The sequence below is a fragment of the Bos taurus genome, chromosome 16, assembly GCF_002263795.3.
Source record: "Bos taurus isolate L1 Dominette 01449 registration number 42190680 breed Hereford chromosome 16, ARS-UCD2.0, whole genome shotgun sequence".
NCBI classification, from domain to species: Eukaryota; Metazoa; Chordata; class Mammalia; order Artiodactyla; family Bovidae; genus Bos; species Bos taurus.
The window spans coordinates 60,545,899-60,558,924 of record NC_037343.1 but is presented as its reverse complement, the minus strand read 5'-3'; the positions used below and the strand labels follow the sequence as shown (position 1 = coordinate 60,558,924).

Below are 13,026 nucleotides of genomic sequence, written 5' to 3'. Positions count from 1 at the left end.
AGCTGAGTCGGCTAAAGAACTGTGCGCCCTGGGCGCTCAGCGCAACTGATTGATTTGACAGGTGGAGGTGGGACAGGGAAACCTTTAAACCGACCGACCCCCCAAAAGGCGGTAAGCGCGTTGAACCGAACTTGGGAGGGGTCGGCTAAGTGGATTCGGACGTGGGAGGCCGAGCTGCCGCGAAGGAACAGAGGGCGGAAAGACCTAAAGCAGCTGTAGACGTGCCAACGAGGTGGGTACCGGGGGTGGAGGTGGGGGTTGACCCACCCTGCGAGGAGGCGGGGGCGCGCGGGAGGGGCGGGGGCGCGCGGGAGGGGCGGGGCCGCCGGGAAGCCCGCCCCCTGAGTATAGCGGAGATGACTGGTCGGGTTGCGGGCAGGAGACGCTCTGTCCCACGCTCTCCCAGTGCTCGGTGGTTTAAAGATGGCGGCGGCGGCAGCAGCGGCAGCATTGGGGGCGCGGAGCCGCGGGATGGGAAGGGAAAAGGAGAACCTGTGAGGCGTCGGGAGGCAGCGCGGCGCCTGCTGTGAGGAGTCGGGTGCGGAGCCGCAGGCTGCCGGACCGCTCAGGGCCGGGGCCTGGGTTGGGAAGGAGAGGCCGGAGCAGCGCCTGGAACCCCGAGGCCAGAGCCGAGGAGGAATGTGACCAGGGGTCGTCGGAGGCGCGGGAGTAAGCTAGCGCAGGGATGGGGCAGCAGGTGGGCCGCGTCGGGGAGGCTCCGGGGCTTCAGCAGTCGCAACCCCGCGGGATCCGGGGCAGCAGCGCAGCCAGGCCCTCTGGTCGCAGGCGGGACTTGGTGGGGCGCACCGCAGAGGCCGGCTTCAATATCTTCACCCAGCATGGTGAGTGTGTCCGGGAGCCGGCGTGAGGACGTGGGGGAGGCCGGAGGTGGAGTTGGGGCGGGGTGGGAGGCAGACAGGCAGCCCTAGGGGGTCGAGCGGGTGGAGGGGTGCCCGAGAGTGGGGGCGGAATCGGCTGCCATCTGGGCCAGTCACGGGAGGCGAGTCACACCCCTCCCCCCTCCCGTCTCCATCCTGGCTGGCAGCTCCCGGGGGCGGAGGAGGAAAGAGAAGTGGTCTTAGGGATCTTGGATGGACTGTCGTCTACACTGGACACGACTGTGCGGCTCGGGGGGGACGGTGCATGGTATCCTCAGGGGAGAGGAGACTGAGGGAGGTGTAAGCTTAATCCAGGTGTTAGCATAAATAGGTTGTTATCGAAGGGACCGTGAATTGTGCCTGGAGGGATTGGGAAACAGGAACTGAATCTCAGGACGTAGTGGTTTGTGAAGTAGACGAACAAGCCAGGCAATGAGCGGTATTAGGATAGTGAACAGTGCCCTGAAATACACTTCTATGGGAAAGGTAAGAATAGTAACTCAGCATTTGAATTTTTTTCTTTTTTCCCCAAAGTGGAACTGAAGGGTTTTGCTAAACCATCCTCTGTTCTTCTCTTTTTGAAGTGAAAGTGAAGTGGCTCAGTCGTGTCCGATTCTTTGCGACCCCATGGACTGTAGCATACCAGGCTTCTCAGTCCATGGGATTTTCCAGGCAAGAGTACTGGAGTAGGTTGCCATTTCCTTCTCCAGGGGATCTTCCCGACCCAGGGATCGAACCCGGGTCTCCCACATTTGTAGGCAGATGCTTTACCCTCTGAGCCACTAGGGAAGCCCCTAGTGGGGCTTTTGTGTAGGACACAATTCTGAGATGGCTGGCAGGGGTTTGACGTGGGTGGGCATAGTTAGGACTTTGGGTAGGAACAAGAGTTTTTCTGCCAGTCATGTGTACATGTATACAAACATATATCCTCTCTATGGTCTGGAACCTATTACTTTGGCCTCATATAAAGGTATTTTTAAGTTGTCTCCATCTCCAGTTTTTAATATCTGTTGATCATATAATACTCCAAGAATTTATGTATATTATATGCTTGTCCCACTGTACTAATGTGTAACTTACAAATGTACACAGAAGCAGAATTTAAGAAAGGATGAGATGAAAAAATAAACAACAAGAGTTCTAATATATTCTTTCCTGCAGTCCAGGGAAGAATGGACTTTTTTGCACTCCTCTTAGCTGCACCCACACCTTTTGAGGCCACTTGTCTAAAGGAAGAAGGGAAGAAAACTGACCTTCATGGAGTTGAGATACCCTAAGATCTGAGGGAGGCTGAAGAAATAGATGTGACTTGTATATAAAGGACTGGATAGTTGAGGTTGGCTGAGCAGCAGCAAACTGGACTTTCACTGAAGAGGCATAAGGAAAATAATAAAAGAGAAAAGAGGGTGTTCTTTTCTGCATAGTGTAGGGAAGAAGAGGAAGGAAATGTGAACTGTTCCTTAGAAATGGAGTTTTGGAGGAAGTTAAGACAAATGGTCTTATGCAGAGAAAGAGATGGTGAGTTGTATCAGAGTTCTGGGTTTGGACTTTGTGAACAAGCTGAGTTTCTTAATGGAAGAGAGGTGATTTGGGCCATTCGAGTGTTATATGTCTTACTATTAAAGATGCGAGTGAGCCTCTCTTCCAGAGATAGGAACATTTTATGAAGGTGCCATATAAGTTAGTCTTTATTGAAATCACTTCCTGCATTGCAGGAGGAAAGAATGGGTAAATAGTTTTCAGGGAAGAAGTGATCCAAGTAGCTTTGCGTTGTGGAAGGTGTTAGTATGTATTAAACTTGGCCTGGTGGGCAATGGTGATCCTCTTCGTTTAGTCTCTATTCAAGACCTAAGATTTTCTGAGGAGGAGGAGGTCATGAAGAAGGGAATAGGAAGAGATTTTGAAGGGTGGATAGGATTTGGATCTATGGAGCAAGAAAAAGGGCAGGCTGTGCAGGAGAAACAAGTGTGGACAATTGAAATGAACTTATTTTGTTGATGAAATAATGAGCAGACATCTGTCATGAATGAAGTAAATCTTGCAGGAGTGAATCCTTGAACAAAAATTGCAGGAATCAAGTTCTGATCCTGGCTTCACCTGGCTGGATGATTTAGCTACTTACTGTCTTTGGGTTTCTTGTTAAATGTTAGATTGGATGATCTCTAAGGTACCTTCTGACTCTAAGATATTATGATTCTAATTGAGAAGCAGTGGGAAGAAAACTTTGATTACGTTGGGTTATGGACTGAGTTATCGAAAATGTGGCAGAGGAGTTTATATCCTTTCACTTGATTGGTTAGTAAATAGGATATGTAAAGAAACCTAAGTATGAGGTGCTCAGAGACTTGGCCTTGAATGGAGGCAATGGAAACAGGTGGGGTTGAGTTTGAGAGATACTTCATTCAAACAAACAAGTTTTTTGAGCACCTATTATGTACTGGGGATGCTGCTGTGAACATAACAAGGTCCCTGTCCTTTGTGTATCTTAAGGGACTTTATGATCTGATGTAGAGGATGAAGGAAGAGAGATGACCCTGAATACTTAAGGTTATGAACTCTGGAGCCATTCTGTCTGGATTTGAAACCTGACTTGACTGCTTATTATCTGTAACCCTGGGCAAGTTATTTAACCTTTTTGTGCCTTGGATTCTTCATTTGTAAAATGAGGATAATAAGAATACCTGGTAATAATAGTACCTAGATTAATGAGTTAATGTATGCAAGGCACTTAGAATATGCTTGGCATGTAGTAAGGGCTGCATATGTTTTGGTGTGGCCATTACTCCTCCTCCTCTTATTAAAAATAAGGATGAATCAAAGACAAAAAGATTTTGAAATTGCTTTTATTGACAAGTTTGGAAGTTACAAGTTGATTGAAAAGATGGGAACATGGTAAGTTTGTTGCCAGAGACTAGTTTGTAAAGAATAGAATTGGCAAATAATACCTAAACAAAGGAGAAGTGAGTACTATTTTTAGACAGATGGGTATTTATAAACTTCTATAGCTCAGAGTTTCTCAACTTCTGCAGTATTGACATTTTGAGGTGGATAATCCTTTGTTATGGGAGCTGTCCTGTGCTTTATAACGCGTTTAGCATCATTCTTGGCATCTGCTAAGTAGATGCCAGTAGCACCTCTTTCTGGTAATCCCCACCCTCTCCTGTTGTAACAACCAGAAATGTTTCCAGACACTGCTACATTGCCCCTAGGTGAGAACCAGTGCTTAGAAACACATGGTAAATTCTGGTTTGAATGAATAAATTGAGTTAGAAGCTTCTTAGTGGACCTATTGTTTGACATTTACACAAAAAACCTGGCAACTAGTGTGCAAATCAGTCTTGAATTTCAGTATTGATGTATTAGCACATAATTTCATATATTAAAGCTAGGCCTGACAGACTGAGTTTACATGTAGGTTTAAATGTAGATTAAATATTGTATGTAGTCAGAAATTATGCACGTTATAGAAATGCTTTATCAGAGTCCATGATTTTTTGGTATTTTCTCATTGAAAATGAGAATAGTATTTTTTATTAAAATGTAAGTTGTTATAATAACTTGCTTTGCCAAAAATGCTTTTTGTGAATGTAATGTAGAAGGAATAAAAATAGTTGGGCTGTTTTTGGTGTGAAAGAGGTGAGTGCTGTGACTTTTCTGAACTCTGTTATTGAACCTTTTCGGTGAGCTGACATTTCATGATTGGTAATCTAGGCTTGAATACTTTTTCTTTTTAATATCTGATATACCTCACAACAATTGAGTGATTTCACTTCAACTTTACTTTCTTCTCTCACTCATTTGCTGTAAATGCTATTAAAAATAAACCTTAAGTTGTGAAGTTTTGAATAATAAAATTTTTCCCTTTTTAAATCAAGCTCATCATTTTAAGTGGTCTCATTTACTTATTTAGGATCTGTAGTTCATGTTTTAATATTGCAGAATGAAAGACGTAGGCACCACAGGTTGTAAATGATACGGTAGAAAAGAACAGGAAGGCTGTTTGCAAGGGAATTTTAATTATGGTGACCTAGTGTAGTGGTCACTGATTCTTACGAGAACTAAACTTTTACAAGTAAGTCAGCTGTTATATTTTTATTAACCTCCATATCTGTGTAAGACACAAGTATATAGTTGTGTGTGTGTATTTTTAGAAGAGTAACAATAATTTGTGGCACAGATTCTTTTATTACAGCCCAATTGACAGTAAGGTCACAGGTAAATTTTGAAATCTGAAGTTTCTCCTTAAGGGTCTTCAACTTGCTTTAATAAGGAAATAAAAGCCAAACAAAAGAAAACCCAGTATCTTTACCCCTTCCTATCCCTATAGTGTAATCATTGTTTTCTTTCCTCTCTGCATTCTTAACTATCAATGTCAGTAATGATGATAATTTATATTTGTGTAGTTTTTTAAAGAGCTTATGAATACCTTTTATGTCCTTTATCTTATTTTGATTTTTTCAATTATAATTGACCCTTGAACTACACGGGTTTGAACTTCAAGAGTCCACATGTAGGCAGATTTTTTTTTCAATAAATATGTACTGTAGTTTTATTGTAATAGGTTGAATCCACAGATGCCAGCCCCCGATGTGGAGGACCCACCTGTAAAGTTATAAGTGGATTTTAACTTCTTGGAGGGTAGGCACTCCAACCCCCAAGTTGTTCAGGGGTCAACTGTACTCTGAAATAGGTGAGGACAGATACCAATCTTCCCATTTTATAGATGCAGAGTAAAGAGAATTGAGTGACTTCTCAAGTATTTCAGCACACAGCTCTTTAAGTTATGTGCTGAAACTCAAGCCTTTGTCTCCACATCTTGCCATTGTGTAGAGATTTAAAGAACGTAAGTTTTAAAATTAGGTAGAGTTGGATTCAGATGTTGCCGTGTCTTACATTAGTAAATGGTTATAACGCCAACCTCAACAGTTGAATTAAATAATAAAATTTTGTAAGGCTCGTAAGTAATAAATAGTAGTGTTGTTGGCACTGTTATTTACCTCAAAATGATTGTGAAAATGACGAGTCTCATATGAAAATGTTGTAAGCTATCGTAAAAGCATTCTGAAATGTAGCATTGTCTTAGTATTTACATTTTAAATCTGTTTTCTCTAAGTCTATTTTTCTCTCAAGCTACTCTTGATTATTAAGGGACTTTAAGAAAGCAGCAAAAAGATAGGGGAATTTTGGGACTCTGAAATCACCTTAGGCCTGCCTTCCTTGAGGTTAAATGTTATCCTTTTAGGGTGATTGGTTTTATGGTTCTTTTGTACTGGTGTTTTTCTTCCTTCAGAGAAGTTGAACCAGAAATACAAGGCAAGGCAAATGTAAAGTTTAGGTTGAGACCTCATTTTAAGCTGGCACATTTATTCGCTGCTGCTGCTGCTAAGTCACTTCAGTCGTGTCCGACTCTGTGTGACCCCATAGATGGCAGCCCACCAGGCTCCCCCGTGCCTGGGATTCTCCAGGCAAGAACACTGGAGTGGGTTGTCATTTCCTTCTCCAATGCATGAAAGTGAAAAGTGAAAGTGAAGTCGCTCAGTCGTATCCGACTCGTAGCGACCCCATGGACTGCAGCCTACCAGGCTCCTCCATCCATGGGATTTTCCAGGCAGGAGTACTGGAGTGGGGTGCTATTGCCTTCTCCGAGATTTATTTGCCAGTTAATATATAATGACTTTTTATTTTGTAATGTCCTTCATTTAACATCCTTTAAGACCTTTTTGTGTCTCCTTACTTAATGTTAACCTCATGAATCTTAACAGATTTCTTCTGCAATAGATAAATTTGAAGTTTCACTGTTGATACTTCACCTAATTATATAGAGCTGTTCTCAAACTTTTGTGTGGAGACCCAGATTGCTGGGTCCTGCTCTGAGTTTCTTATTTAGGTCCAAGGTGGGATTTGAGATTTTGCATTTCTAACAAATTTTCGGTGTTGCTGGATGCTGCTGGTTGGGGCCCCACGTTGGGAACTGTTGGTAATGTGAGAATAAGAGGAGTGGTGGATCAAAAGTAATTCAAAGATTGTCAGTTGTCAGAAGGCATAATGTATTGACTCTTCTACTTAAAATTGGTTTATAATTCCCTTTGTTCCAAGTCTGGTGTCCACATGCAAGTGTCCACTGGTCTTACACCACCTTTTTGTGTCAGGAAAAGATGCTTTGGCCTCAACCTTTTTTTTTTTTAAATCTCTGAAAGTTTATATGTTGAAATTCAGTTGAGAGATGCACTTTTTAAAGAATTTTGTGTCAGGAAAAATGGAGGGAAGAGACATAGGGTTCTGCTGATAGACCTAGAGTGGGCCCTAGTCCCTGGAAGAAGCCGTGAAGAAGTAATTGCCACTTATTGAGTGCTGCTGTGTTGGCAAGCATGTTCTAAGTACTTAATATCAGGGTTTTTTTTTTTTTTTTTTTCACGTAAACTCCATAAAATCCTGCTGTCCAAATTGAAAAAGATTATAGGCCAAAGATGGGATACCTGTTTGTGATTCTACAGGTATGGTATGATGGTGCCTAGTTTCCTTTTGAGGTTTGTGTTTATGTATTTGTATGTGTGTGTATATGGGAAGATTACTAGTTTTTTCTTTTTACCCCATCTCTCTTGAGACCAATGATGAGGTTTTCAGCATGGGAGACCAGGGTTGGGCTTCCCAAGTGGCTCAGTGGTAAAGAATCCACCTGCCAGTGCAGGAGACAAGGATTTGATTCCTGGGTCAGAAGGATCCCCTGGAGAAGAGAATGGCAGCCGATCCCAGTATTCTTGCCTGGAAAATCCCAGGAACAGAGGAGTCTGGCAGGCTATAGTCCATGGGGTCGAAGAGTTGGATACGACTGAGCGACTGAGCACACAGGAGACCAGCATTAGATCTGTATATTGACTCTGTGACTATGGATTGAGACTTAGGTACCATGGTCTAACACAGGGAGCAGTAGGCAATCACAGTGCAGTTTGAAATCTCATGATAATGTTGAACTACTGGCTTAACCTCTAGATTTAGTATTACTAACACTTCTTATTTAAAGACTGACACCCCTACCCCCGTTGATAGATTATACCTTTCCTTTTCTCTTTGTATTGGTGTGTTTATAGCCACTTAAAGTGATCTGTTTATCATTGCAATATGCAACTTATAAGGATGTTTCTCCTTTTTAGGTAACATGACAATCTTTTTGAAAAAATTAATGTGACATTCCAGAGTATTTTCTGTATTTCTATGTTCAATTAATAGTAATTGCCTGTGTTAATGTTGCAAAGAGAATTTTTAGGTACAATTTAGGCAGAATTGCTGTCTCAAAGAATGATGCTGTTTTAGATACTGATTAAGACGCTGATGAAACAGTTGAAAAACTAGCCTTGTTTTGTGTGTCTATGTGTGTAGAAGTACATGTTTTGTATAATAACTCTTGGTTATTAATCTCTGCATTTTTGGGTTGAGGGCATAACTATAAAATTTGATTATTATACTAATTATAGTGATTTCTCAGTTCAGTTATTTTCAGTTGAACTTTCACTCAAATGTACAGATTAATATACCCATTAAATATAATACCATGGCAAGTATAATTTTGGTTGCTTAAAAAAAGAACTATATCGAGCCTTTTCTGTCTCTTTTCTTCATGGTATAACTGTGCTGAGTCTATGGTGGTGGTGCTTCAGGCTCCTCTGTAGTGAACTCTGCCAGTATTGGCTTTTGATCCAGCAGAACACAAAGCTCACCAGCAGGCCCAGGCAATTTATATTCCCTGACTTGCTTTCCAAGGAAGGGGAGGGTCTAGAAACCTTTCAGTTGATGTGGTCAAGGTCAAAGAAAATGTTCTGTTCTGGCTTAATATACAGTATGTACACAGATAATTTTGTTAACACATTCCTTTCTCTATGCTAATTCCAGCAAATTAAAATAATAGTTAGGACTAAAGAGTGCCACTTAGCGTCTTGTGGTTCCAAGTAATTACTAAGAAAACATTTTCTAAAACTAACAGTGCTAACCGGCACAGTTCTTATCACCCATCTGTTTCTTATGGGGAAGAAAGGTTGACACTTGAAGGTATTTGTTATAGTAGCTTTTTTTTATTTTGAAATTTGCATTTTTAATTGTATAAAAATCTCTAAAGAGGTATGTGTGTGTGCTCAGTCGCTTAGTTGTGTCTGACTCTTTGTGACCCCATGGACTTAATGTGCCAGACTCTTCTGTCTGTGGGATTTCCCAGGCAAGAATACTGGAGTGGGTTGCCATTTCCTTCTCCAGGGGATCTTCCCAACTCAGGGATTGAACCCGTGTCTCCGGCATTGGCAGTTGGATACTTTACCAGTGAGTCACCAGGGAAGCCTATATGTAGTACATATATCTGAAGCATATATAGGTGTTATTTCACACTGTTATTTCTCCATGTTTTGCAGAAAGAAATGTCATTTGTGACTAGCATCTAGAATAAAGCATGTAATTTATTGTATATGTATGCAGTGAGGAAGGTATTAAGTTTGGTAAATACATTCCTAACGTTGACAATTCATAGTCACAGTGCTACATCAGTGGTTGAGACCTCTGAGCATTGATTTTTGGTACATGTAAACCTTTTAGCTGTGAAAAAGATGTGTTCTATGGATACTACAGAGGAGTTCCAGATTCTCTCCAGATTGCTTTGGGACTTGTGTCTAGCTTCTGAATCAAAATATGTATTTTTAATTTTGATAATCCATTAGCTAACTCTAAGACCAGATTCTTATGCTATGTTTAATTCTGTGAAACTGAGATTTAATTTTTAAGAAGGTATGAGGAAAGAATATTTTCTTTGATAAATATGTATTTTTATCAGAAGTTAACTTTCTGATACCAATAAACTCTGGTCTATTCAGAAATAGAAATAAAATGTGAAGAAAGCATTTTTTTTTTTAAAAGAAGTATTTCAAACATACAGAAAAGTTCATATAGTAGAATGTCCAGGTACCCATCACCCAGATTTAACAATTGTTAGTTATGTCACATTAAAAAAAATTATAGAGACAGTTGAATACGCTTTGCAGACTTTCTCAAACCCATTCTTCTCTCCTTATCCTGAGGTTAACACTACCCTGATGGTGTTTATCCTTCCCTTCCACATAGTTGGATTTTATTCCACTTGTAATTATCTATAGAGTGTATGTGTGTGTGAACACCAGTTTGTAACTTTGTATGTTTGAAAGATTTACATAAATGCTATGCCAGACATATCATCTTGCAGCTTTATTTTTTATCCTGTGTGATTGAGATATATCCGTGTTGAAATCATATAGTTCAGTATTCCATTGTATACCACAGTTTATTCAGTTTTCATATTGATGGTAGGTTGCTTCCAGTTTTGCATAAAATAGATGGTTGGAGCTGCTATTTGTTCTGACCAGAAAGCTCTTTTTAGTTATTTTTATCAGAGAAATATATGCAGACAGTTTATAAATAGTCAAAGAATATGACAAGTTTTGGTGGGGGGGTGGGCAACAGCCCCATCCCTCTTCCCAGGTCAGCAGTGTCCAGGATGGCAGTTACTAGCCACATGTGACTGTTCAGCAAATGTTCTTTGTCCTAATTGAGAAGAGCTGTGTTAAAATAACATTACATTTTGAAAACTCAGTACGTAAACAAGAATATAAAATATCACATTAGTATTTTTATGTTCATTACCTGTTGACATGATAGTGTTTTATATGCCAGATTAAATAGATTATTAAAATTTAATGATTAAAAAATTTAACTTTGCTGCCATAATATGTAAAATGACATATTTTTGCTTACGTTTGTGGCTCCCATTTCTGTTGGACAGTCTTGTTTTAAATAAGCTCTGTGAGAGCAGGAACTTGATCTTGCCCACCACCAGAGCAGTGACAGGCACAAAGCTGATGCTCGATAAATTTAAATGAGTTGATACATTCAGCAGGTGTAGAGAGGGTTTTTTTTTTTTTTTATTGTTCACTTAGGGTGCTTTGAGTTTTCTTTGCAGTTACTGATTGGTATAAAAGTTACTTTGAATTTGGCTTCATTATCCAGTGTATGTTTTTCCTTTTACTACCCTATTTTTAGCTTAACTACACTTTCAAGTCTTAGGATATCATAAAGTTTTCATTCTGTCTTTATCATTATATTTGTAATTTTCTATTTTGAAGTGAAGTGAAAGTCACTCAGTTGTGTCTGACTCTTTGTGACCCCATGAACTATACAGTCCATGGAATTCTCCAGGCCAGAATACTGGAGTGGGTGGTCTTTCACTCCTCCGGGGGATCTTCCCAACCCAGGGATCGGACTCAGGTCTCCCACATTGTAGGCTGATTCTTTACCAGCTGAGCCACAAGGGAAGTTAATCCTGTTGTTTGGGAAAATTCTAATGGATTTGTAATTTCTTTGATTTAATTATTTCAGATTACCGATTTCTTGAGATTCTTAGCTGTCTTCAAAGAGAAAAGTCATCTTGGCCATGGCATGTGTCAGGATGGCTTTAGCTCTGTTAAATTTTCTACCAAGCTATTGCTTTCTCAAGTCCGGGGTCACGGTTATCCTTTTATATTTATGTTTATTCTTTTTTCTTAACATATAAAATCTTTTTATTTTAAAAATTCTTCCTCTTTTTTTCCTCTAGCTTATTGGGATATAATTAACATAATATTGTGGAAGTTTAAGGTACATATACAGCTGTTTGATACTTTTATATATTGTAATGTGATTACCATTATAGTATTATCTAATAACACTTCCATCAAGTCACATAATTATTATTTCTTTTTTGTGGTGAGAACATGTAAAATCTACTCTTAGCAGTTTTCAAATATATAGTATGGTGGTGGTATAATCACTAGTCCCTGGTGGCTCAGAGGTTAAAGCGTCTGCCTGGAATGCAGGAGACCCGGGTTCGATCCCTGGGTTGGGAAGATCCCCTGGAGAAGGAAAATGGCAACCCACTCCAGTACTCTTGCCTAGAGAATCTCATGGAGGGAGGAGCCTGGTAGGCTACAGTCCATGGGGTCGCTAAGAGTCGGACACGACTGAGCAACTTCCCTTTCACTTTCATGCTGCTGTATATTAGATCTTCAAAACTTGTATAACTGGAAGTTTGTACCCTTTGACCAGTGTCTCCTCATTCCCCTACTTCTTAGGCCCTGTTAACCATCACTTTTCTCTCTCGCTTCTCTGAGTGCAGCTTTTTTAGATTTCCACATATAAGTGATATCATACAACATTTTCCTTTTTCTGTTCGGACTTACTTCACTTAGTGTAATGCCCTCAAAATTCATCCAAGTTGTTGCAAATGGCAAGGTTTCCTTCTTTCTCATGGCTGAAATATTCTGTTGTGTGAATGTATATACACACGTATTTATCCATTCATCTCTTGATGGACACTTAGGTTGTATTCTGTCTTGGCTATTGTGAATAATGCTTAGTGAACATGGGAGTGCAGATGTACCTTCAAAATCTTGTTTTCAGTTCCTTTGGATATAAACCCAGAATAAGATCATTGGCTCATATGGGACTTATGTTTTTAATTTTTTGAGGAACCTCTATACTGTTTTCTGTGGTGGTTGCACCAGTTTACATTCCCAGTAACAATGCAGAACAGCTCCTTTTTCTCCACATTCTTGCCAATCCTTGATATCTCTTGAGGTTTTTTGGTGGCTTTTCCCCCCCTTTGGTTAAATGATAGCCATTCTAACCAGAATGGGGTGATAGCGCTTTGTGGTTTTGATTTGCATTTCCCTGGTGACAGTGATATTGAGCGCCTTTCCACATACCTGTTGGCCACTTGTATGTCTCCTTTGAAAAAGTGTGTATTCAGATTCTCTGCCCATTTTTAATTTCTTTCTTTCTTTCTTTCTTTGGCCTCATGGTGCAGCTTGTGGGATCCTAGTTCCAGGGATTGAACCCAGGCTCTCATCAGTGAAGCACAAAGTCCTAACCACTGGGACCACCAGGGAATTCCCCGCCCATTTTCATTTTTTCACTTTCTCACTGTTTTTGGTTGCGCTGCATGCATGTTATTGCGTGCGGGCTTTCTCTGGTTGCAGAGAGTAGGTGCCACGCTCTAGTTGTGGTGCATGGGCTTCTCACGGAGGTGGCTTCTCGTTGCCGAGCACAGACCAGCTTCAGGAGTTGCAGCGCTCGGGCTCGTTAATTAAGGCGCACAGGCTCA

General features: G+C 40.8%; 1 protein-coding gene and 1 non-coding gene across 5 annotated transcripts in view; both read left to right on the top strand.

The window, feature by feature from the left end:
* Positions 1-403: 403 nt before the first annotated feature.
* The window catches only part of ABL2 (ABL proto-oncogene 2, non-receptor tyrosine kinase), a 103,824-nt gene continuing 91,201 nt past the window's right edge, over positions 404-13,026 (top strand). For 3 of the 4 annotated variants that reach the window (XM_024976182.2, XM_024976181.2, XM_005217066.5), the window contains exon 1: positions 404-842. In XM_024976182.2, the coding sequence (XP_024831950.1) occupies positions 686-842 (157 nt within the window). In that variant the 5' untranslated portion in view covers positions 404-685. The remainder of the gene's footprint in view (positions 843-13,026) is intronic. The other variant, NM_001143855.2, reaches the window with a different exon arrangement.
* TRNAS-GGA (transfer RNA serine (anticodon GGA)) lies at positions 11,699-11,770 on the top strand. The gene has a single exon. It is a non-coding gene; the product is annotated as a tRNA-Ser (tRNA).